Source organism: Acinonyx jubatus, chromosome A3, assembly GCF_027475565.1.
Source record: "Acinonyx jubatus isolate Ajub_Pintada_27869175 chromosome A3, VMU_Ajub_asm_v1.0, whole genome shotgun sequence".
NCBI lineage: Eukaryota > Metazoa > Chordata > Mammalia > Carnivora > Felidae > Acinonyx > Acinonyx jubatus.
In genome coordinates this window covers 38,023,422-38,049,084 of record NC_069388.1, presented here as the reverse complement: position 1 = coordinate 38,049,084, position 25,663 = coordinate 38,023,422, and the positions used below count along the sequence as shown (strand labels likewise).

The 25,663-nt window shown below is 44.1% G+C and overlaps 1 protein-coding gene across 3 annotated transcripts in view; it reads right to left on the bottom strand.

Moving 5' to 3' along the window:
- Nucleotides 1–25,663, bottom strand: part of ISM1 (isthmin 1) — a 74,737-nt gene that overhangs the window by 9,022 nt on the left and 40,052 nt on the right. For all 3 annotated transcript variants that reach the window (XM_027069561.2, XM_027069560.2, XM_053200257.1), the window contains exons 2-4: nucleotides 21,157–21,396; nucleotides 11,949–12,213; nucleotides 2,791–2,934 (exon numbers count right to left, since the gene is read on the bottom strand). In XM_027069561.2, coding sequence (XP_026925362.1) covers nucleotides 2,791–2,934; nucleotides 11,949–12,213; nucleotides 21,157–21,396 — 649 coding nt within the window. The remainder of the gene's footprint in view (nucleotides 1–2,790; nucleotides 2,935–11,948; nucleotides 12,214–21,156; nucleotides 21,397–25,663) is intronic.

The window sequence follows — 25,663 nt, the reverse complement described above, 5'->3', positions numbered from 1 at the left end:
CAAGGCTGTCTGTCTGCTGGTGTCAGGGTGACAAACTGAACTAGAGGCAATGGTTAATATTTTGTCTAGTGGCCAATACCAGTTTTAAGGACTGACTGGGTTAAAATTATAACTAGTCTGGTGATGTTGGGGAAGCCTCTTTACCTTTGTATGCCTCAGCTTTTGCATCTGTAAAATGGAGAGAAAGAAGTGCCCCACCTCATAGAGCTGAATGCATTCAACAAATTATGTGTAAAGAAAGCACAGTTAGTTAAGCGGTAACTGTTGGTTGAGTTTTCCCTGGTTGAGAAAACCAGTTTTCCCTGGTTGGTTGAGAGTAGCTCATTTTGAGGATGTCGCAGTCCACAACTAAAGACCAGATACCTCAAATTCTAGGACTTTCAGCATTGACAACGATGCTTCAAAGAGAATACGCCGACCTTGTCAATACTTGCTCTGAGGGACTGAACTCAGCTTGCCTCATACTTCTTGGTTCCTCTTTCATCCCCAAACTACCATTCCCATCCAGGCTTCCCTTACGGACAGGAGTCTTGTGCTAGCTGAGGCATCCAAGGAGGCTGGAGTGGTGGAGAGCCTTGGCTGCCTGCTAGGTGTGACTTGATTTCCTTTAAGGGGCTCTCTCTGAGTTTATGTGAGGCCCCTTGAACTTATTTGTAGGGTTGACTTAGGGGACAAACTTTTACAGGGTAATCACTGCCAGGCTGGGGAGATTGCCTGCCCCACGACTCCTTCCAGTAAGGCTGAGAATCAACAAACCAAATAAAGAAAAAGATCCTGTAAAAAAAAAAATCCTTCATGAAGCCCTGAAAACCTGGAAGGCCGAGGAACAGAGAGGCAGAAAGGATGGAAGGAGGGCAAGATCAGATGAGAAGAAAATGTATGAACAGTGCTGCTGGGCATGCTGCTCTTGGTGGTGAGAGAAAATGAGAAGGAAACATTCAAAATGGTGGCAGAGAAACATTCACAATGGTGGTCACCAGGTAGTAGACTTGGATCCGGATGCCAGACTGGGAAGAGAAATAACAGGCAAGCCCCCAAGCCCTGACAGTAAATGCCATCTGTATCCATGACTGGCTGAGCCCCATATCCTTCCTCCTGGTGGCTGTGGAATAGTTTAATGGTTAAGAACATGGACTCTGGAACCAGACTGCCTGGATTCACATTCAAGATTGATCACTTGCTGCTTGTGTGACTCATACAAGTTAATCCCATGCCTGTTTCCACAGCTGTCAAGTGGGTACAATAGTAAATACTTATTTCATGAGGCTATTGCAAGGATTAAATGAAATAATGCCCCAAAAGACCTGAGAAATTGGCTTGATACTTAAGTCCTCAAACAATCCTATTCTTCATGATCTTCATTACATTTTGTTTTCCTTCTTCACCATTTTCGCTTTATCTTCATCTTCGCCTTTGTTTTCTTGTTTTATCTCATCTCCATCATCATCATCTTCTTCATACTGTCCTTCTCTCCCTTCGTCCTTTTCTTCATGTATTTCTCCTCTTCCCCCTTCTCATGTTATTATTATTTATTGGTATATTTTGTACCCACCTAAATCCCATCACACCAGACTTCCAACTCAGCTTCATTACAGCGAGCATAGGAAAGATCGGGAAGAGCATCTTGATGGTTGCTCCATTTTCTGAAATCCACCTGCATGGCTGACATGGAGCCCAAGCTGCCACTTGTTAAACGTCAGCCCCATTTTCTACACATGCCCCTTTGCTAACAGACACATGTCCAGTCTGATCCTTCCTCTCTCCCCTCAGAAACCCCTTTGCTCTTTCACTTCTTTTCTGTTTCAGATCTCAGCCTTATGGTCTGACAACCAAGTTTCTAGGAGTAGGAAAAGGAAGTCTGGGGGTGCAGGGATCTAGTTTTCTGCCTCTGATAGTCATCTTTCAGATGAAGCCATTTGGAATGTACAGTTTCTTGGAAGAACCTGAGATATTATTTGAAGCTGGCATTCTACCTGGCAACGGGAACGCAAAAGTAAATGTAAAACTGCAGATCAGGAGCTGGTAAATTTTTTTTGTAAAGGGGCAGAGAGTAAATGTTTTAGGCTTTGTGAGTCACATGTAGTCTTGGTTGCATATTTCTTCCCCCACCCCTACTCACACTCCTCTCCCTCCATTTCCTCCTCCTCTTTCTTCTCCTCCTTCTCCCCTTCCTTCTTCTTGACCCTTTAAAAATGTGTAGGCCATATAAAAACAGGCCACATTTTGACACCCAACTGCCACAGACAGTCACAATTATTCTTTTACCCCCAATGGCCTCTCTCCAATTGCAATTAGTTTAGTTTTTAAAACACTGACAATGCAGTTTAAAGGGATAATTAACTGCCAGGTTTCCTCCGTCTCCTCCCTTGGAGGCTTCAGCAACTCTCACACATCACCGACAGGGCTACCTGCATGGTTCTCCTGTATGTGGCTGTCAATCCACTCATCCTGGCTTCCTTATCAGACCACAAATGTCTGTCTGCGTCTCTTCAAGGCACAACAAATCCCACATCAAAGTCTCAAGTTAAACAGAATCCCCCCTTTAAATTAAACAAGTACACTGTGGCATTGCATTCTAGGTCATGGCTATAGCGATTGTGCATAAGGCTCAGAAAACCCATTTTTTCATCCATTCAGCTCATTATGCTTGTGTTAGCTCTTGTTGTTTCAGCCTGGTCAGAATTCTTACTAGGGAAATGGTTGTATTTTAGAAAGTCACTTTCTCTAAGGCTTAAAAATAAGTTAAAAACTTCCCCCCGAACTTGGAGCCACTCCCCTGTGTATACCAACCTGGGCAGTTTGGACGATCACATGTCCTAGATTCTGTTGCGGTACATGCGTAGCCACAAGACCTAGTCCGTTTCTGGTTGCCATTCCCACAGGTGACACTGCAGACAGACCAGAGACTCCAGTCGCCCTCACCATCTGTGGAATCTGGAAGGGAGCCAGGGATACGGTCACCAGCCTCGCCCAAGGAGTCCCCAAATCCCTCTTGTCAAGCAGCCTGCCAGTTGTCTTCTTCCATCGTTCTCACTGCTGGAGAGGACTAGATGCCAGCTGGAGGCAAAAGGCTTATGGCTCCAGGGTTCATTCTAGGGATTAGCTTCATGAGAGCAGGACTCTGTCTGAGGTTTTGAGCACTGTGGTGGTCAGCACACAGCCAGGGCCTGACTCCTAGAAGGTGCCCGGTCAGTGCTTATTGAGAATGCCTGCATTTGTAGAGTATGGGATCATGGATACTATGGTAGGTAGTTTTCAAAGATGGCCACCATCAGTCCTTTCCCTCCTATTACATATGAGAGGGAGAGAGAGAGAGAGAGAGAGAGAGAGAGAGAGAGATTGAGAGAGAGTGTTTATTTCCCCTTCTTTAAAATCTGAGCTGACTTTGGCCTTAAGAGGGCCTGGCAGCTTCTGACTTTTGCTCTAGGCAATCCAGTCACTGTGAAAGAAACTGAGGCTAAACTTGTGAATTGTGGGACACCGCATGGAGATGGAGGAGGCACATGAGGGGCTGCAAGGCACACACATATGAGTGAAGCCTTGTTGAACCTTCCAGCCCTTCCCAGTGGACAGACGACCACAGTGGATGCTTAGGAGCACACCAACTGCCTAGTGGGGCCCTGCATGAATTCCTGAGCCACAGAATCATGATAAATAATAAACTGCTGGGTTTTTGTTTGTGTTTTGTTTAAAGTTTTTATTTTAGAGAGAGTGAGAGTGCAAGTGGGGGAGAGGGGCAGAGGGAGAGAGAGAGAGAAAGAGAGGGAAAATCTTAAGCAGGCTCCATGCTCAGCTCAGAGTCTGATATGGGGCTTGATCTCATTACCCTGGGATCATGACCTGAGTCGAAATCACGAGTTGGATGATCAACTGACTGAGCCACCCAGGCACCCCTAAAACCATTGTTGTTTTGGGATGGTTTGTTATACAGCAGTAGATAACTGCTACATAAAGGTAGAGCTAGAAATGATCCTTTGAGGTCATCACTCAATATCTATCCAATGAATATTTATTGAGCCCCTATTATATGCCAGGCATAATTCTAGTTATGTGGGAAATATCATTAAATAAAACTTTCAAAGATTTTTTTTTCCTGGTGGAACTAATATTTTAGTAAGAAGAGTCAGGCAATAATCAATAAAAATGAGTAAGTTATACAGTGTATTAGAAGTCAATAAATGATAAGGAAAAAAGGAGTAGACCAAACTGGGGGGTGGGGTTGCTGAGAACGTGAGTGGTGTGAGGAAGGTTGGTATGTTATCAAGATGAAGTTCCTCTTTTTTTTTTTTTTTTTTAATTTTTTTTTTTCAACGTTTATTTATTTTTGGGACAGAGAGAGACAGAGCATGAATGGGGGAGGGGCAGAGAGAGAGGGAGACACAGAATCGGAAACAGGCTCCAGGCTCTGAGCCATCAGCCCAGAGCCTGACGCGGGGCTCGAACTCCCGGACCACGAGATCGTGACCTGGCTGAAGTCGGACGCTCAACCGACTGTGCCACCCAAGCGCCCCTGAAGTTCCTCTTTTAAAAGTAAAGAAACCAAGTCCTGGAGGGACTGGGGAACTTACCCAACGTCATAAGGGTAACAGAGAGGAAAGCTTGGGCCCTAGTGCTAAGCCCTTGGTCTGCACAGCATGATCCCCTCTGAAGCATCTTCACTCTGTAATACTTTCTCCTGGTTTATCCAGATCTTTCTACAGCCTTGGGGCTGCCTCCAATGCCAAACTTGGAGCTACAGGCATGTGCTTTGCAGGGAAGGGGCCCTCTCTGTTCATAACAGGTCGCGGTGATTGTTATGATGTAGGCCTATCAGGAATGTAGTCCACACATGTTTCTACCTGCAGGATGGGCCCTGTGCCAGCCTCCCAGGCTGCTGTTTGCATGGCATCCACTCTGAACACTCCTCAGGCAAACACAGGGCTGCCGAGTCTCCTCAGCCCATTAAACGGAGTTGGGGAAGGGGGTGTCGTTCATGGTTGTGTCCTCTTCCCTAACCCAGAGCAGAGAGTTTGCCCACACCTTGCCTGCCCCAAGGGCCCCCATCCATTTCTTCTCTCTACCCCAAAAGGAATCTTTTTGTATTTTGATTATCTTCTAAGAAATGGTTTTCCAGCAACACGGCCGAACAGGTGTTTGAAACTACTGCCTCGTGTGAAGGAGTTGGGCCCATTTCCCCAGTGTCAGCCTCTCCATCTCTCTTATCTCTTACTAGGCATCAACAGTAGAATTAGAGAGAAAAGTTGCTTCCAGAGGGCGAAACCATCTCAGTAAGGGTGGTTGCTGCTCCCTCCAAGACCTCTGTGGTCTGGTATCTCTTGGTAATCTCCCCCCGAGAACACCAGAGCAATCATGAGATCACACTCTGGTCAGTGGGAACATCCAGGTGCAGTGGGTTATAGGCACACACTAACACACTGAACCACATCCGACACGTACCACCAAGACCAGATTTGTTGAAGGGAACAACAACAACAAAAGTCACAAGTAAAGATCGTAATGTCATTAGACTCATAAAGGGGACGGTGGGCAAGTCAGAGAAAGCTTACTAAATCAGATAAGTAGAGTTTATGTCATGGATATGCTAGGTACATAATCCAGTGATGCCAAGTGGTGTAGCTGTTTTGCTCAGCCGAAGCAATGGGACCTCAACCATCTAGATCTCCTACAGCCTTTCCTTCCTGTTGCAGTAAAATGGAGAGACATTTTGGAAAATATGTTTGACCTTTAAGATTCTAACATTAAGCCCGCCATGAGGCTTATATTGGAATCTTTGCACAAGGTAATTTCTGGTTTTGGTTTCTTGGATCGAAATTATTGAATGTTAATACTGTGTTGGATATGTGAAAAATGACTTCCATCATTCCTTTCCCCATATCTGCCCTTTGGTTACTCTCTCTTGCCCACCCCAGCCTGGGCCATGTGACTTGCTTTGGCCAATGGGAAAATAGCAAACATGATGCAAACAGAGGCAGGAAAAGTGTTCGTGGATTAGGGTTTGCTCTCTTGACACAGAGAACTCTTCCATCACTATGTGAAGAGCCTGGGCTGGCAACCTGGGGGGGAGGGACCAGTTAGAGAGAGGCCCCAACCACCCCAGCATGCCCAGCTATTCAGCTGGGGCCCCATCATTGAGTAAAGCCATCCTAGACTATCCAGCCCCAGCCAAGCCAGCCCAGAGCTGAATAACAGTTCAGGCAAAGTTCAGACTCTTTTCTTTTTTCTTTTTTTAAAATGTTTATTTTTGAGAGACACAGAGAGGCAGAGAGAGAGCATGAGCAGAGGAGGGGCAGAGAGAGAGGGAGATAGAGAATCCCAAGTAGGTCCATGCTGTCAGCGCTGAGCTGGATATGGGGCTTTGAACTCATGACCTGAACCCAAACCAAGAGTTGGACGCTTAACCGACTGAGCCACCCAGACACCCCAAAACTGTAGATTCTTAAGAAAGAACCCATTTGTTCTTTTAAGACACTAAATTTAGGGGGTGGTTTCTTAAGCAGTAAAAGTTACCTGTTACAAATACACCATAAAATTCTCCCTAAAATATGCTCTCTAGATGGCTAGCAGAGTCTGGAACAATGAAGGGTTTATTATCCCAATAAGTGGCTCTCTTCATGTTATTATTTTTTTTGTTTTTTTTAAAGCATAAAGAGAGAGAGAGAGAGAAAATGAGCAGGAGAGGGCCAGAGAGAAAGGGGGACAGAGGATCTGACACAGGCTCTGTGCTGACAGCAAAGAGCCTGACGTGGGTCTCGAACTCAGGAGCTGAGTTCAGATCATGACCTGATCTGAAGTCAGACAACCAACTGAGCCACAAAAGCGCCTCTTCATGTTTTTATTTTAAATGCTCACAAAGCCACTGATTTTTCCAATTTTTCAAAACATGGTCCCCCAAATCAGAAACAGAAAAGCTCCATACCCATGTGGCTAATCATTTCTATTAGGTTAGCAATGAAATGAAGCCACCTCCCAGGGCAGAGCGTGTATGTCCACTCACCACCCTGCAGGCTCCATAGTATACTGTCCCAGATAAATGTCCCAGCAAAGACCCTCCTCTTGGGTAATCTCTATTTGTTTAATGCATGCAAAGGACAGAAAGCTTTGAGGGCAGTATTCCTTTCTGCTATAGCAAAACAAGCCTGTTGTCATGTGCTCACCTGCCAGGGAGCATCGCTCAGAGCAGAAAATGAATATGAACAACAGTAACCACTAAGATGACAACAATGACAGTAAAAGACAGTCCCTGTGACATCAAAGAGTTCAATGAAGGAAGAAAACAATCCACAGGGTACTGGGCTGAGAGCTGGGTCTCAATCATGTCATTTGAAATTTTAAAGTAGTGATTAAGCAGTTTCAGGTCACTAGAGTTCTGTGGGACATTTATAGTGTCTGGGCAACTGGAGTGATTTGGGTCTTGACTTGGTCACTGGCAAGCCTCCACCACTAATCCTAGATGAGAGTGGCTACCAATTATTGAGGGCCTGCTTTAACCAGCTTCTCTGTCTAAATACACTGATTAAACTTCTATAATAATCCTGTAAGGTAGGTAGAAACTTCCTCCTTTTATGGATAAAGAAACTGAGGCTCAGAGAGGTTAAGGGTCTTGCCTAAGGACACACAACTCAAGCCTGGCAGATCTGGGATTAGATGTGAGGTCTCTGTGGCAGCATGCTGTTCTATATCCTGGTACTCCTGCAGCTTTAATTCTGGCCCATGTTGGCCTCTCTTTTTTAAGACACCCACTTATGTGGCCATAATTCAACATTACAAAGAAAAAGCCTCAACAAAAATCACTGTGAAATCTATTAAAATAGGACCATGACCAGTCAGAGAATTGCAAAGAACTGAGTCCCAACCCAGGTTTACAGTAAGCGATGCCTATCTGATTTCATTATATGGTTGATTCAGAACAATTTTGGCAATGGTATTCTACTATTTGACAGAAAAATATTTACTCGGATTCTTTCTTGGTCCTTGATGATACCTTAAGTGTCTACACAGAAGGTATTTAAAATGCAGCATCTCAAATTGAGTTCAAAATTGAGCCAACCCGTGGTCACATCATATGTTTCCACAATCGCAACTTAGGTGTAACTAACTCCCATTGTGTATTTTAGAATTTATTCTAAAGATGCCATTACATTCTATTTTTTTTACACCAACATTTTTCTGAAGAACTCTTTGGCCACAAGCATTTAAATTATTACGAAAGATCCTCCCTTCAAAAATCTGAGATCAACTTCCAACACAAAGGCCAGTTCCTGTGGTGATTTTCACACATACTTAGGCACAGTGAGTCTTGCTGCTTTGCCACCGCAGGAACCTCGCCATCCTGGGCCATGTGTTCATTCCCTCTGTCCTTCACCACACACATCATAGGGATAAATACTTAGACATTGTTTAGTAGTTTCTTATTGATTGAAATAAAGAGCATTCAGCTCATCCAATGCTGTGTGGAATTCTGGAAATCACACATTCCTTGTGAGCCCGTCAGGGAAGTAAGTAATCATTCATTCATTCTGCATGCTACTGAGCATTTACAACATGCTCAGAGTCTTGCTAGTCAAAGTGTGGTCTGAGCACTGTCAGCTTCATCTATGGCATCAGACGCTGCATTTTAAAAGACCCCAGGTTAGGGATGCCTGAATGGCTCAGTCAGTTAAGTGTCCGACTTCAGCTGAGGTCATGATCTCATGGTTAGTGGGTTCAAGCCCCATATCGGGCTCTGCGTTGACAGCTCAGGGCCTGGAGCCTGCTTTGGATTCTGTTATCTCCCTCTCTCTCTGCCCCTCCCCTGCTTGTGTTCGTTCTCTCTCTCTCTCTCTCTCTCTCTCAAAAATAAATAAATAAATAAACAAACAGACAAAGAAACAAACATTAAAATAAAAGACCTCCAGGCTATTTGTGTGCACACTGAAATCCAAGAAGCACTCCGTTAGGGATATTTTAAGGGACGAGATTTTCTTTATAAAGTAGCAATCCTGATATCTGCTCTAAGGATGAGGAAGTTACCAAGAGATAGTCCAAACCCATGAAAGATGGGGGTTTCCCATGGCCCAGGGATGCTGTGAGATCCAGATGTGGGATACTGCACAGGTATTCTAGGCCTAGAGAGCTGGGGTGAAGGTGACAGAGGCAACCACAGGAACTGTCCTAGTAGAAGCAAATTCTATCTTCAAGATTGAAATGGACGATGTTCTTAATGTTCATGAATTTGGTAGAGTGTATTCTGTAAGAGCTTTAGATGCAAAAGTTGTTTCTAGTGGTGGTCTTCAACTTCGATGAGCATGAGAATCACCTGCTGACCTTGGCTGAGAAAAGAAAGAAACAAAAAAGCAAAGAAAGACCAACTCCAGGTCTCACTCCTGGACACTCTACTTCAGCAGAAGGACAGCAGCATCTCTCAAACTAGGCTGCACACCAGAGTCACTCATGGAGCTTTGAAAAACTAATGCTTAGGCCTCAACCCGAGAGATCCCAATATAACTGGTCAGAAGATAAGTCTCAGCATCGGGACTTTAAAAAATTGCTCGGGTGAGTATAATGAGCAACCAAGGCTGAGAACCATTGCTCTGGGATAGTGGTGCTCAGTGCACCAGAACCTCCGGAAGGCCCGTTCAAACACAGATTTTGGGGACCCCACCCCAGAGTGTCTTACTCAATAGGCCTGGGGTTGGGGCCTGAAGATCTGCATTCCCATCACAGTCTCAGGTGATGTTGATGCAGCCGATTTGGGGTTTACACTTTGAGGAATGTTGGTATAGAGAGAGACGGGGCTGGGACCAGGATTGGCATTTTATTTTCATTTTTTTTAATGTAATATTTTTGAGAGAGACAGTGTGAGCAAGGGAGGGGCAGAGAGAGAGGGGAAGACATGAATCTGAAACAGGTCCCAGGCTCCTAGCTGTCAGCACAGAGCCCAACATGGGGCTTGAACTCTGAAAGGCGAGATCATGACCTGAGACAAAGTCAGGCACCAAACCGACTGAGCCACCCAGGTGCCCCAAGGATGGGCATTTTTAAACATGCAACCAAGGGATTCTGATGTGGAGGGTCTGAGCTCCATTCTTTGAAACAATGTTCTGTATGTGCTGAGCAAACAGCTTAAGCCAAAAACCAGTGGTGACATGTCAGACTGGCACCCAGGGATCCTCTGTGTTTCTCTTGCTCAACACCATGGGACTTTTCCCCCCATTTATATCTTCTAATATAAGCATCCATTTCTATTGTCCTAAATGATGTGCTATGTTTTATTCCCTAGAGAGGCAGAATAACACAGTGGTTAAGAGAACAGATGCTGGACTCGGACCGCCTGAGATGAATCCTAGGTCTTGACACTTCAAGTCAAATTGTTTAACTTCTCTAGCCTTCAGTTTTTCCATCTGTAAAATGGGGTATCTGCCTCAAATTGCTGATTAAATAAGCTAATATATGTGAGATGCCATGAAGTGGAACTGGTGCATGGGGAGTGCTATATAAACGTTGATGATTATTCCCAGTCCTTTCTCTTAGAAACAGATAAATTGGACTTCTTCCAGAAAAGGGGGAAGGTTTGAGAAGCCTCCTGGCTGGCAAGAATATGGGAGTTCTCTTTCTGCTACCCTAGTATTTGATGTGTATCTCTACCATGGCACTGTTTTCCTCTCTCACTTAACTTTTCTCCCTTATCCACAGATGGTGAGATCCTCATTAGGAAAGACCCATGTCTTTCTAACTTTTGGATTCCCAGAGCCTAGCATGGTGGCAGACACAATGCATGATCTTCAGAAAAGGTCTTCCTGCTTTGGAAGTTGCCTGCTATCATCTATTAGCAGCAGAAATGACTCTCCAATATACAACTGGTCTTCCTACTGAGAAATGGAGGTAAGGGTGAGAAGGCAATGGTGTGAGACAAATCATCCCCATTGCATAGCATTTGTTCCTAAGGCTGTGGATGGTGAAGCCACAAGAACACTGTCACGATGGGTGAATTTGTAAGATATCAGATATTCTCATAACATGAGGCAGACTGCCTGATTCCCCACAAAGCCTTGCCAGGTCTGTTTCATTTCCTCTTTTTGCACACATGAGATGTGTTTCCCAGCTTTCCTTGAATTATGTGGGCCATATGACTACGTGCCACCAACAGAATGTGGTGTGGTGGTGTGCTAAGCAGATGTGATGTGTATCATCTCCAGGCTGAGGGGTTAAGATCATGGGTGCCTTTTCTAGGCTCCCCCTGTCCCCTTGGCTGCCAGCCAAGGAGCATAACTCAGGTCCTGATGGTTTGCCGAGCTCCAACATGGAAGAAGCCTGGATCCCTGAATGTCTGAGTGGAGCTGAATTTCCCCCACTGTCTCCCACTCCGACTCAAGTGAACCATGATTTTTATTATTTAAATCACTGAATTTGTAAGTTGTTACCTCACTTCTCCTACTCTAAAAACATGGGAAACTAGAAATTCCAACTTGGGGTCTTCACATGTATTCGTGGGGGAGCCTTACTTTGACAACCTGTGAAGCACATGTTCATGTGGATTCCCAAGGGCTGCTCCACTGCCAATGTCAAACATAACATGGTTGCCTGGTCAACAAAGGCAACTGGACACATCTCTTTTTACTAAATTGATTTTTAGTATGAAATTTTCAGTAAAATATGCAAGGAAGTTAATTTGGTGCTATCTTCACTTTTAGAAATAAAACTTTTTTGGGAAAAAAAGCAGAATGTCAAAGATCCGTAACTAAAAAAAAAAAAAATTCTCTCCTAGGATAATTGGTATGATTTAAAAATTATAGGCTTTCCAGAAAAATGTGGCTGCTGGTGCCTCCTTGGGGCTTCTGTGGAACAAAGTCTTTATGAAGACCAAAAACCACATACTGTAAACTGGGTTTTGCTTGGCTCCGTGTCCATTAGGCCTCATCATCTTCATTTATTCTCCCCATCAATTTTAGATCACTGGGTGGTAAACTCACCATATTCTGGCTGGTCTTTGGTTTCAAAAGTCCGGTGGCCTGGGGCTGGACGGTCCCACCCCCTGGGGGGGTTGAGGAAGTTGCTGTCGTCTGAGGTACTGTCGTACTTATAGTCTTGGTCCCCGCTGTTGGCCCTCGTCAGGGACAAGGACCTCTGCCACCAGGCCCTCCAGTCAGGGGACGGGACTGACCAGCTGGGCTTATTCTCTGGATGCTGATCTTTATCTGCTTCAGAGTCAGGACCATCCACCACCTCTATGGTGACCTGAAGAATTCAGAACAGGGCAGAGTCAATGAGGAGTTGATAGTCTCCAAACTAGGTACCCTCAGAAGAAAGTCTAAGAGAGTAGAGGGAAATGATGGCTGTGTCCCTCATGGAGGAAAGCTGAGACCACATGGTGATACCGAATGGAAAACAACCAGGAATGGCCCAAATGAACCACATGACCAGACAGAACTGATGTACATGGGCTTCAGGTTGTGAGGAGACAGTTCATCACTAGGGTTCCTGATTTTCTGATGACTACATTGCTGGGAAGTCTTTAATTCAAGAAGTAAACATGTACTATATGTGTTTCTAAGGTGACACAAGGATAATTATAATAAAACCAAACACTTCTTGAGTACTTAATCTGTAACCAGGCACTGTTTTACGTATTCTACATATATTAATTTATTTAATCCTCATAATAACCGAATAAAGTTGGTACTACTGATTGGCCCCTATGGTTGACTGTCTGAAAAGATGGCCTCAGCAATTCATCCCATCTTTGTATTAAGAAGTGGAGGTTATTTCCTCTCCCTTTTATTCTGGCCCAGTCTTGTGACTCACTTTGTTCAGTAGAATATGGTAGGAGTGACGCTGTGACAAGCCTCATGAGGTCTTGCAGCTTCCATTTTCATTCTCTTGGAATGTTCCTACCATTAGGTAAGGAAGCCTTACACATAGTGAAGAGAGAGGCCACTTAGCAGAGAGCTGAGGTGCTTCAGCCAATGGCCAGCTCCAGGGCCCCAGTCATGTGAGTGAGGCCATCTTGGATGCTCCAGCCCAGTTGGGTTACCACAGTCAATACCATGTGGACCAGAGACAAGCTCTTTTGGCTGAGCCCTGTTCAAATTCCTAACCCACAGGACTATGGGCAATCCAGGATCATCGCTTCAAGCTATTAAATTTTGGTTGCTAGACAGCAACAGGTTAGCTTTTTGCAGAGAAGTTAACAACTTGCTGAAGGTCACACAGCGAGAGTGGCAGATGCAAACTATCTAGCCCTAAAGCCCATGCTCTCAACAACTTTGTGACACTGACTCTCAAAAGGTAATAGAAGTACTGTCCCCTCATGCAAATAGGGGGGCAAGAAGGCCACAGAGGCTGGTGGGGACTGGCCGCCACAGGTTGTGTAGAGGTGTGAGCACAAGGTCCTCAAGGGCCGCAGTTGTGACTTTCGCCCATCCCACATCCAGACTCTGTGTGCACTCCTCAACTGACCCTGAGGGTCAGAGCAGATAATCCCAGAGCCAAGGTTAGAACTTGCTCTTGGATGTACAGAGCCTAGTTTTGAAGTCATGGGGCTGGAAGAATGCAGTTTCTTGGCTCTGAGAGACAATCAACGTAGAGAAACTTGTTTAAAAAAATATAATAAAAGACTCATTGGGTTCCTTTGGCCATCACATAGCCCTTGCAACACCCCCTGGATGAGTTGTGTGCAAATGAATCAGAAACATGTGCTCCGAGTAATCAGCGCAAGATGTACTGGGCAGATGCGTTTCCAGTTTTGCCCTAACTCGACATCTGAGAGAATTGCTGGGATGCTCTGCCAAATTGCACCAGGGTGTGCCCATCTCTGAGACAAATGGCCCCTTCCTTGTGTACTAGGAATGGGGAGGTTTGAATTCTACTCACTTTGACATTCCAAGGAGGTTGCCCAGCCTATGGTAGGCCTAGGCTATGGCTTTGTGTGGTCCAGACACAAGGTCAAGGGTATGACCATCAGTCCCAGAGTATCCTCGGGCTACAGGAAGCCAAGTGAATCTTTTTCTGGTGTGGGATACCTAGAAGGGCATCATTGGCTTTATTCCATGCCACCATCATCTCCAGCCTGGTAAGCATCTCTTGCATATTAATAAATAATTATGGAATGTTTAGTAGTCTTCCAGAAAGGAAAAAAGGGAAGAGAAGAACAGGAATACCTCATACATCTTATATCACTGCTGTTTGTTGCAAAGGCTGGTTGCTGGAGAGTGACTGGGACCCACATGCAGCCCTGGGAGGACAGGTGCCCCTGGAATGCACAGCTGGGTGGTGCAGAACTGAGCCAGGTAGTGACAGGGCAATGCTGAGCCTTCAGAGACATAACCTTTCTCTTCTGCAGTCTTGTTCCCCTCTGCTTATAGACTGAACGACTGAGCCGCAACAATCATCTGTAAGGCTATTAAGGTCTCAGAGGGGAGAAGCTGCCAAGAGCCAGGCAAGCCTGCAATTATGGTAATGAAATCAGTCTCTGGGTAGAAGATAAGGGGGAACGTGCCCAACGGTTTTGGTATTCCATTTGTATTCAGACTGGAGTCGAAGGGATTGCCTAAGCAGACGTGCCCTGCAATTTCTCCAAGCTGGGAATAAAAACAATTTCATGTTTTAAGCTATTACCGTCAATACGATTTTTCCCCCCAAACTGTTGCTCAGGTCCAAACAAAATAGATTTGTTGCCTGGCCAGGCAATAAGTAGCAAAATACGAATTTACTCCAAAAACCATATCGATGACTGAATCTTAACAGCTTAGAGGTTTCTTTTTCCCCTTTAGTTTCTGGCCACAGCCCCAACTGAATTAAAAACAAAACAAAACAAACAAAAAAAAACAAAAACACACATAAATCTTAAACCCACCCTTCCCTGCGGTTAATAATGTGGAAATCTCATACTGATATCAGAAGAAGAAATCTAATCTTGAACCTGAAATTTTATAGGCATCCAATTAAAGAAACTTAATGAGCATGATCAGTGGCTTCTTGGATGGCAGAGATTAGTTTTATATTTCCTGTTGCTCTCATTCTTATTTACATGTTCTTCAGCATCAAAGAATGTGTGGATAAAGATGCCTTAAACAATAATCAATGTGACAGGCTGAAGATGTGGGAGTATAGATTTCCAAGCCAAAAAAGATGCTAGACCTTACTATCTTTTCTGTTCTTTAATATGCATAATTGATGTGCTTTAGTATATTTATTTTTTCTGGACTTTTCCACACCATGAATCAAGACAGTACAAGAAAGAGAACTCTTTTAAAAGACCCAAGTCCAACTTCTGGCAGGAACTTGTCAGCTCCAAAAAAAAAAAAAAAAAAAAGTCCGAAATAAGTGTCGATTTGGGGAATTCTGTCCAAAATTGGGAAGTGAGGATAAGATCCTATGAAGTGCTACCAGCTTCTTTCCTTCTCTTGATAGTTATTTGTTAGAAACAAACTCTTTACAGTAACTTGCTCTGAAAAGCACTTTTCATAGAGAAACTAACACATTTCTCAGTCTATTGGTTAATAAACTAATGACTCTGTGAATACATAAGCTTTGACCTCTCAACTTGGGGGAATCTTCTAGAATCTTTTAACTCAGTCCTCTAGGCCTGGAGACCTCTGGTGATTAGGCAGGTGTGGGTTGGTATTTCCCAGACAGGAAAATGAACCCTGTATGGTGAAGTGATTTCCTGAAGAGCACAGAGCATCCAGACAAGGAAATAATCTCCAGTGAAGAGTTAGGTCCCAGATTACGCTCTCCCTCCTTCCATGACAAATGCAGCAGAAAGAACACAAAATGGACTAAGGAAGTATATAATCTCTGCCTCTCAGGCTCACCGATGATCCAAAACACAACTATAGTAACCCAGCGGTTACCAGTAACTGTGGTTAGTACTTTGAGGTTTGCAGTGTGCTTGCCCAAACATTATTGCTTGTTCTTCACTAGTTAGATCTGAATTTCAGGCACAGAAACTGGATTGGAGAATTCAAGTTCCTGAGGGGAACAGCAACGTGCAGAGCTGGTCTCAAAACTAGTTCTTATGATTCCCAGTTATTTTTTTTTTAAGTTTATCTATTTATTTTCAGAGAGAGAGAGAGAGAGAGAGAGAAAATGCAAGTGGGGGAGGGGAAGAAAGAGAGGGAGAGAGAGAAACCCAAGCAGAATCTGTGCTGTCAGTGCAGAGCCCTATGTGGGGCTCGATCTCACAAACTGTGAAATCATGACCTGGGCTGAAATCAAGAGCCAGACTTAACCAACAGAGCCACCCAGATGCCCCTGATTCCCAGTTATTTTATACATGTTTCCTCTGTCATCTTAATCCACTATCATCACCAACCTGAATCTACCCATTTGGGGACACTTACCATATACCTGTCTCTGTGTTAAGTGCTTCATGTGGATGATCTCATTTAATTCCCACAACAAACTTTCTTTTGTTCAGTATTGTACTACAGAGGTACTCATGGGTAATATTATCACCCTCATTTTATAGATAAGGACACTGAGGCATAGAGAGGTCAAGTCACCTGCATGAAACCACAGAGACCAAGCCTGGTAGATTCAAGTGTGATGCCTGATCCAATGCAGCTCAGTGCTCTGGACAACATGCTCCCATGAGAATCTTAACAATATAGGCTTGTCCACATAGCTGTGTGGGCCCATGTCTTGGGCACAGAATTTCTTGTTTCTTCCTCAGCCAGACCTGCCATTTCAAAAGTATTTTAGAGAAAAAGGAGGAGGGGAAATCAAAAGTAGTAGCCCTGCCCAACTCATCTGGTTGTATCGTGTGGCACTCAAGAGGCCTATGACCATGTACATAAGTCTGTGCAAGTAAAAAAAAAAAAAAAAGAACTTTGGGTGACTATTTTAAGTCTCCCTCAATTGGAAAAAAGAAATAAGTATATTGGTTGAAACTAATACTAATTTCGGCTTGATCCAGAAAAGAGAAGTATTTGTTTGTGAATAGCTACTATGGTAATGAAGTGATGCAGTAAGACTAGTAATGAGTTTATTTTAGAGACTTTTGTCTTTGCTATCTGACCATCAGCTGCAGACCAAAAAACCCAGCCAACAATACTAAAGTTCAAGTCTAACTTGTCCTGGGGGAATTTCCTTTCTTTCTGAATGATTTATTTATTTATTTTTAACAAAACCCAACTTCTAGAATTGTTTCAAATTTAATATGGAGATTGTGTTCAGGAGTTTGAGGCTCTTTCTTTCTAATTCGTACATTGTTGTCTTTTCTTTTTCCCACTCACTTCCACAGCCCTAAACCAGTCCCACCTGGCTTGGAGGGGTGGGGTGGAGGTGGGGTGAAAAAAGCTCCAAAAATCCAGGCTTTTAAAAGGATTTCCCTTCCTAAAAGTTAAGAGGTCCAAGAGGGATGTGACAGGCTTGCACAGGCTCAGCAATATCACTTTGCAAAGGTGTGGGCTATTTGGCAAGAGGGACAGCAGACCCTAGTCCTGGAGCGTGGGAAACTCTTCCAGACACTGGATGGATTGGTGGGGGGGGGGGGGGGCTGTTCAGAGAGAGGGGTATCAAATTCCTGTTCAGCTTCCCGGCTTCAGAGCAGGACAGCTAGGTGTGGGGGTGAAGGGCAGGTTGCCAGGGGAGGGGGGAAGACAAGGCCAGGGGCCCTAGCAGTGGAAGCTGACCCACTGATGCGCCCTTCACCTTCTTCACTCTCCTCCCCAGAGAGACAAAATGCTTTGACGGCCTGGGTGATCAGTGGGGCTGTCTGGTTGGCTGAACCGCCTCGTGTCAAACCAGTGCATTTCAACAAAAGGGCAGTGCTCTAAGGAAGGGGCAAGGGCTGCCAGCACAGAAACCATCACCCCCTTTTAGAAAGCACCTCATTTTTAAAGGACCACCAGGGCACTGGTTTACTCAAGTGCAGTGGTGCATGGGGCTGTAGGGGATGGCACTGTGTGTGTCTGTGTGTGTGAGAGTGTGTGTGAGCATGCGTGCTAGTGTACTCACACGCAGACCTAGGATGGGGCGCTCAGGGATGGCAGCTGCTTCGTTCTCTCTTCGAAATCTTTCTGAGTGACCCTTGTGGTCTTCCAGAAAGAAGAGGCCAGAAACACGGCTCAATTTTCTTTTCTGTCAGGCCAACAGGTCATCAGATCAACAAAACATAGGCTGCTCACCCCTTTCTACTGCCTGAGGAAGGCTAACAGACACGGGGATTGCACAAAGCAGAAGTGGAGTGGCCCATTCAGGCAGTGGACAGAAAAGTGGTAGTAGCTTAATCTTCATGGGCTTTGGACTCTACAAGTATCTGGGCTAGGGTACCATTAAATTTTTAATTCATTCTGCCCATAACCCTGATATTTGCAGCTTTGGGGAGACCTATGTTCTTGGGAGTTACGGTGATCTTTGCTGTCCAAAGGGCAACTCAGAAAGGTATGAGGTCCTGAAAAAGCAGCCCTAGCCTCTTTCCACTCTGTGCTCTAAAGCATCCCTTTCAGAAGCAGCACCTGGAGGAGAACTTTTTGTTCTTGAGCTGGGGTGGTGGTAAGACAGAGTGAAAACAAAGCACTGATTGTTTCTTTCCACCTGTTGTAAGTCTATGTAAACAGGTGGCTTGGGGTCTGAGAGGACACAAGAACAAATAATTTCCATCTCTGCTGTGATTCCTTTCTGACAGTGCACAGGGAAGCTGCATTTAATGAATGCCAGAAGCTTTGCCAGAATCTGGTGTTTGGCCTTTTCATAACTCACCTCCATTTATTCTTTGCTCCTTGGTTCATTCTAGTTCTCTCCACATCCACCAACTCCAGCAGCCCCTCACCTCAGGAAGCTAAGTGGAACTGTTCCAGAGCATTCTCTCCTTCCCATCCAGCCAAACAACACAGTTGAGGGTGATTTAAAATGAACTGTAACCTTGGGTGTTCTATTGACCTCATGCACAGATCCGTCATGCACTTCGCGGTTGCCCTGTCCTTCTTTTTGAAAAAGTAATCTGGGTTTCCCAGGTCTAAGGATCTCAACCACTATTCTTCCCTGACATTTAGGTTCATGTTTTAAAAAGGCCCAAGTGAGGTCTGGGGATTTCCAGACTGATAGATTTATCTGGGAGAGAAGGAGGGGGGAACTTGAAAGTGTTGCCCCAAATTTGGTTCTTAGGTAGAGCCCCATGCACTTAGTAACCTTCCAGTGAGAGGACGCTCTCCCTGTAGCCTTCAGTTCGCCTGCATCTGGGTCTTTTCTTGTAGCTTCACCTAAGAAACTCTTAAATCTATTACATTAATAGCTCAATCCTCAGCATTAAGCCCTATACTACATTTCCCACCTCTGGGGGAATAAAAAGGTGAGCCACAACAAACCTAAAATTGTTTGGAGCATGGCCTAAGCTCCCCTGGAGTGAAGGTAGTCTGGTCCTGAAACCATAAATTCTATAAAAAAGGAAGAAATCACTTCCTGTAGAGGAAGGCCTGATGGGGAGCACTGTCGAGCAACAGTAAGGAGATGTCTGCACCTTTTTTGCCAATCTGCACCTCCCTCAAGAAGATCCTCTGTTCTTTAGCAGAGAGCCATGCAGCCACTTCCTAGAGAGAGAGGAGTGGAGCAAAAGGCCTGTTTTTCTAATTAATCAATTAGAACAATAGAAGACTCATTGACTCATTAGAAATGTTAAGAGGTGCATGATGTGATTTCTGTGTATGAGTTGTCAAAGAATTACCTCCAGAGCATTGTTCACTTCTAGACCCTCAACATTATCCTGCCCCATTTCTTCCCATCTATGCAGACCTGTTCACAATGGAACATAGCATTTTTTTTCTCTCTCGCCTCTGTCTGCATGATCCCTTTGGCACTGTCTTAAGTGGTAGCTGCGACCTTCATATGCATGTCATTTCCTGGAGGGAGAAGGTCTTACATTTCTTAATTTCCCATAACCTAACACAGCACTTTATACACAGTAGGGGCTGGTCAACATTCTAACGGAGGTGTATTCTCCGTGACATTTCTTAGCCACTATGACACTGGTATAATGAGCAAAACAACTCTGACCAAGGAAATCTGATCTAAAGTGGTGTCATGCACAGAATGTTAGTTAATTAAGGATCAATAGCTATGAGGTCAAGTTCAGGAACTTTCTGCCATGTAAGCTAATTGGAATTTGAAGCAGATAGGAAGAATACAAAAATGCTGCCCTTCCCCCAAATGAAAAGAATTGAGAACAAAGCTTAAAAGTATGGAAGCAGGCAAATGAGGACAGGAGCTACAACAGGCATTAGGTTGCCAGGGTGGGTGAGCCTTCCTTGGTTATCATGGCTACTGTCTTTGGGAAGACACAGAAGGAATTACAAGCAAAATTCAAAATTAGGAGTTTGTCTATGAAACATGGATTTGTAGGGTGAGTACTTCTGAGAGCCCAAGAGTCTACATTTGAGCTGCAACCACTGTTTACTAGACATATGACCTTGGGCAAACCAAATAGGAACTTACTGAGTACCTGTTGCATTATTGATAATGGAAAATGATGTGTGCTTCAGCTCCTTCATGAGAGTGTTGGAAGAGTCAAATCATATCAACATTTGCTTTGTAAAGCATTTTATTTCAGTGTAGATGAGTTATTTTTAATCCCAGGTACCCTTTTCCCTAACCTGCCATTCTCTTCAGCTTCTTCCCATCCCATCTTAGCGGTACTGATTCATCTCTCTCCCAGGAACTTCTGTTCTCCCCTCCCTTTCTTTTATCCATTTTTTAAAATCAGTCATTTACATTTTAGAGCAACTGAAGTGTTGTCACCTCCTGAGGGGGTTGCTGGTGTCCAAGGCAAGCTAAGAGGCATTTGTGAGAGGGCCTTCCTGAGTACCTTTGAAACCCTACTATGATTTGTCTAGTGCAACCACGTGTTAGATGGGCCCTTTTCTAGAGCTACCATATTTCATCAATTTCAGGGCATCTTATTTTGTTTTTTTACAATTCAACAGCTCTGAAATCAGGATGTATTGTAGTCATTGGTGTTTTCTTTTTTTTAGTGGTTCATGAAATAATGGTTCCTCTCACAATCAAGGGTGTTACACAGATGAAATACAACACTGTTCTCATAGAGATAAAATGATCGTAAATAGGATTCATTAGGGGTTAAAGAGGAAAATGAGGTAAGGCAGTGGTTGCTTTGGAATCAGGTCAGGACACAAAGAGACAGATTGTTTCATTTTCTTCCACCTTTCAACCCTCTAGCATTACCTGGATATTTGGATTCTGCCCATTTATATCAGCTTTGGAAAGATCTGGAAAGTTTGGTAGATCAAGGAGAAAGGATCTGGGGCCATCTCTTTGTAGGGAAGGGTGCCCAGCGTCTTGCCGGAATCGCTGTCTGGGGAAGGGTTGGTGTGCAGCCTGGTGGTCCAGATGCTCCCCTGGTGCTTCTTTGGAGAGAGAAAAGCTGGTTTCTGATGTAGAGTCAGTTTCCACGTGGAGGTTATTCTAAAACAAACAGACAAGCAAATGAATAAATGAATATGAGGCACATGATTTAAAAATACCAGCCTTAACAGTCCATTAAGTTCCGGAGCAAAGACAATTCCAGTGGCTGGAATTAAACCAGGATGGCATTTCCAACTCATTTTCATTCCCCCTGGTTTATTTACTACATCTTCAAAACGCCAAATCATCAAGAAACATTTCCCAGGCTGCTACCTGGGAATTTTCTGAGGGCTAATGAGTTATGGACTATATATTCCATTAAAGCACATCAACACAAAAGTGCTATTTTGAAGGAGAAGAGGTATTCATTCAGAACTGCAATCAAATTATGGTTTCTTTCTCACAGCTTCAATTAATTAACCACTCTGGAATTAGTTATAGCCCCAGTGTCCAGAGCTCATTTCATCCGTGCAGGCCATGCAACAAAAGATCCGACCAAACTGGATAAAATACTTGAGTCAAATCATTGAATATATCCATCCATTGATCCATCCATCGATCCATCTCTCCACCCATCCACCTATGCGTTTCCCCATCCTATCCATCCATGCAACCATGTATCCATCCATCCAGTCAACAAGTGTCAACCACATGCTAGGCACAGGAGATAGAGCCATGAACAAGACATAGGCCCTATTCTTTTAATGTGTACAACTACTATGACAGATCAGATCAGAGGGTGGTGACTGGTAAGAAGGAAGAAGAACATGATAGTGGCCAGGGACAACATTCGATGGGTTTCTGAAGAAAACCTCCTTGGGAAGGTGAGACTTGAACACCTGCAACAATCTGGGGAAGGAACATTCTCAAAGAGGAAACAGTAAGACAGTCCTGAGCTGGGGATGAACTTGGCCCATGTGAGAGACAGAAAGAAGGCCAATGAGGCTGGTATGGAGTGAGGGAGGGAAGATGGCATGCGATGAGGAGGAAGAGACAGGGATAGAAAAAGAAAAGTGACAAGAAGGCATTTTGAAATTTAATGCCTTTATTCTGCAAAGAAAAGTGCAAGTCTGTTGTTTCTCTCAGCTAGTAAAAAAATGTCTCTATTTAGTTGTCTTTTGGGGGAAATTTTTCTAGTGATTGAAGGGTGTAAAAGTTGTTGGGCTTCTTTCCTAAACCAGCCCTTCTTCTCCTCTCATTCTCCCTGGACTTCTCACTGGAGGTTTCCTCCGTCCCGTCAGGGATGGCATTTTCATGTTTACTGGTGAAGGGAGATGTAGAGATAGAATTTCACCAGCGTTTGGGTCAGTGGTTAATGCTTTTGTTATTCTTGGGCATGTTCTGGGGTTTTGGAGTGTATATTCCAGCACACTGTCTCCACACGCACTCCCTGCCCCCACCGCAGTGCCTTTGACCCAGCCAAAGGGTTACATCTGGTATCAAAACACTCCTGACTCTGAGTACCAAAGGTCAAGAATGGCCAGGGGATGGAACACATGCAGCAGATAAATATCTTCTTAGAGAGCTAACCTGAGGGAATGGATTTTTCCTGTATCTCTTTAAACAGGAATGGGTCTGAGGAATAAACTTGCTGGTGCAGGGGCCACCTTTGTCAATGTTCCAAGAGGCCAAGTGCAATTCTGAGACAGCCTGTCTTCTGTCTCCTTAAAACCTGCAGTTATAGAGTTACAGAGCGGGGAAGCTGACTGCTCCTCATCATGTTTTTGCTTGCCCTCCCTTTTTGCTCAAGAAATGTGGCCAAGGGCTGTGTCTTTGTTCACCTTTCCAGCCACCTCTCTGCCATGGTTTTTGTCTCCTGGCACATCCTTGCAAAGGGAGTTGCCCTGGCATACCCCAGCATTGCTCAGTGCAATGAGGGCCAAATGTATTATGCTGAGACTGAGCCCAGCACATGGAGAGAGGGGGTGGGGGAGGGGAGGGGAAGGGAGGGAAGAGGGGAGAGGGAGAGAGAGAGAGAGACAGACAGAAAGAGAGAGAGAGAGAGAGAGAGAGAGAGAGAGAGAGAGAGAAGCATGCTAAGTCTTCCCTCAATATGAGTTCTCTATCATTGTTCCCTTGCTCTTCTTCCGGGATCCCCAACCCTAAAACTTCTGCAACACTGTTAGGGAACACAGTTGGATTCTTATGGTGAATTTCTTGCAGCGGATTTGTGAGTATAAGTCTCAGAGGGGACCAAGATTTGCTTGCCAATTGCTTCCGGAATCACTTGAGAATCTAGCCCTAACTTCGTTGCAGTTACTGGGACATACTGCTTAACTGGGTTAAAAATGGAGCTCTCGTTCCTTAACTCTGTGATGAAGTACACTTTCTACTCCTAAAACTCACATTTTAGAGGAAGAGATAGGAAAGGCTGTTTGGCATTTTGCTTAGACGGCTGAAAAACCAAGGACTGAATCTGAATGGTTTCTTGCTCTGAGTCTGGAATTTTCTTGGTAGGAGATACACCACCACAGAGTGATCCTGGTTTAGCCACGAACCAAGAAACCCATTAAACATTCTATGGCTCAATGATCCTCCATGTAAAACAGTCCCATGCTGTCCCAGCAGGATGGTTAAGACAACTCAGTTGGGTTGTTGTCTACACATGAGAAAAAAAGAGAAGTTTAGAGTTAGGGCAATCGGCTGGCCAGCTCAGGCCACAAGCTCCTCTGCCGGGAATAGATTGGGGCTAGAGTATGTTTTGGCTTGAGTTCTGCACACAATTGTGGCATTTCTCCATCTTTTCTTGATCCCCCTGCCCACCCCCCAAACAAGTTCAGTGTTTGTAAAGCATTTGGAAGATTGTAAGTAATAAAGAAACACCAATCACAATCTCTGAATATCTGAATTATCCTTGTGTCTTTATCAAAACATATTTAACTGGAAACCTTGGCTCCCTGCAATGGGCAAGCTCCCAAATTTCCAGAAACTGGAAGCCCTGGGGAAGGTTGTCTTACAACACCTCCTATAAAATGAAACTCCACTCTATTCAATCAATAACAAGATTTGGGAGTAGCCATTATTTTGGAAATCTAGATTTTTGCATCTGGGGTGGGAGGCAGCAGACAGGATCTGCCAGCAGTGTAGGAGAAAGCCTTTTCTTCCTCTTGTCTTAGGAGCACACTGCACATCTTCCTTGCAGAGTCTCCACCAGAGGTCTGGGTTGATGGCCATCACTCCATCTATAACAATGAGCTCACCCACTGAGTGTCCCCTTAAGTTATTCTAGCAAAGTGAAGATTCTCAGGAAGGGTGGATCTCAAAATAAAGATGTTAAATAGTTTGTTTTACTCAGAAAAGCAAACACCTTTTTGTGAAGGTATTAGCTTGGGAAAGTCCAGGAACTGAGAAAGGAAAATGTCACCATACTTTCCAAGGTGCTGCGGGATTCATTTTGCCTAAACTCACATGACATGAAGAGGTCTGCTTAGTTTGAGAAAATATTTCTTTACCCACAATGTGTCTTTGAGCTGATCTTCAATCAGTGTTGCTGCTCCAATAGCATTGTTCTCTCTGAAACTGTAATTTAAGAGCTGGGATTACCAATAAAAAGAGGAACAGAAGAACTAATGCTATTATATGGTTCATACACATTCACTGTTCAACAGCTGAGGCAGGTGATCTATAGCGGCCAAATTATATAGCTTCTGCTTGACATTCCTCATCTTTGTGCATAGCTCCTGTCCCTCTGTTATTTTATAACGATTCTTACCTAAAATAGAAAACAAAGTAATCATAAAATGTTAACACTGATAAAATAATAAAATGGGAGCCATGTATTTTGCCTCAGAGAGCAGTATTGTGGCAAATATTGCAATTTGCCTAATTCTATCTACCTATATCTATATCATCTATATCTATATCTATATATGTATCTATATATGTGTCTATATCTGTATTTATATCTATAAATATATGGGTTTTTTCAGTATTTGTTTCAGGCGGCAATGTTCCTGGATAAAACTACATTTCCCAGAAACCGCTAGAAGTAACTGTGTGATACAGTTCTACCCAATGAGGTGTCAGTGGAAGGTGCTGGATGAGACTGCTGAGTGGGAGGCAGTCAGTTTACCATTTGCTTTTCTCTCTTCTCCTTTCTCTTGCCTTGAATGTGGACACAAGTGCTTTGAGTAAAATGAGGCTGCTGGCAGGCATGAAGTCGAAGGCTAGTCTCTAAAGGTGGCTGAATGGGCTTTCAACAATAGCCAAGTTATGAAAAGAGCCTAAATGTCCATCAAGGATGAATGGATAAAGAAGATGTGGTTTATATATACAATGGAACACTACTTGGCAATGAGGAAGAATGAGATCATGCCATTTGCAGCAA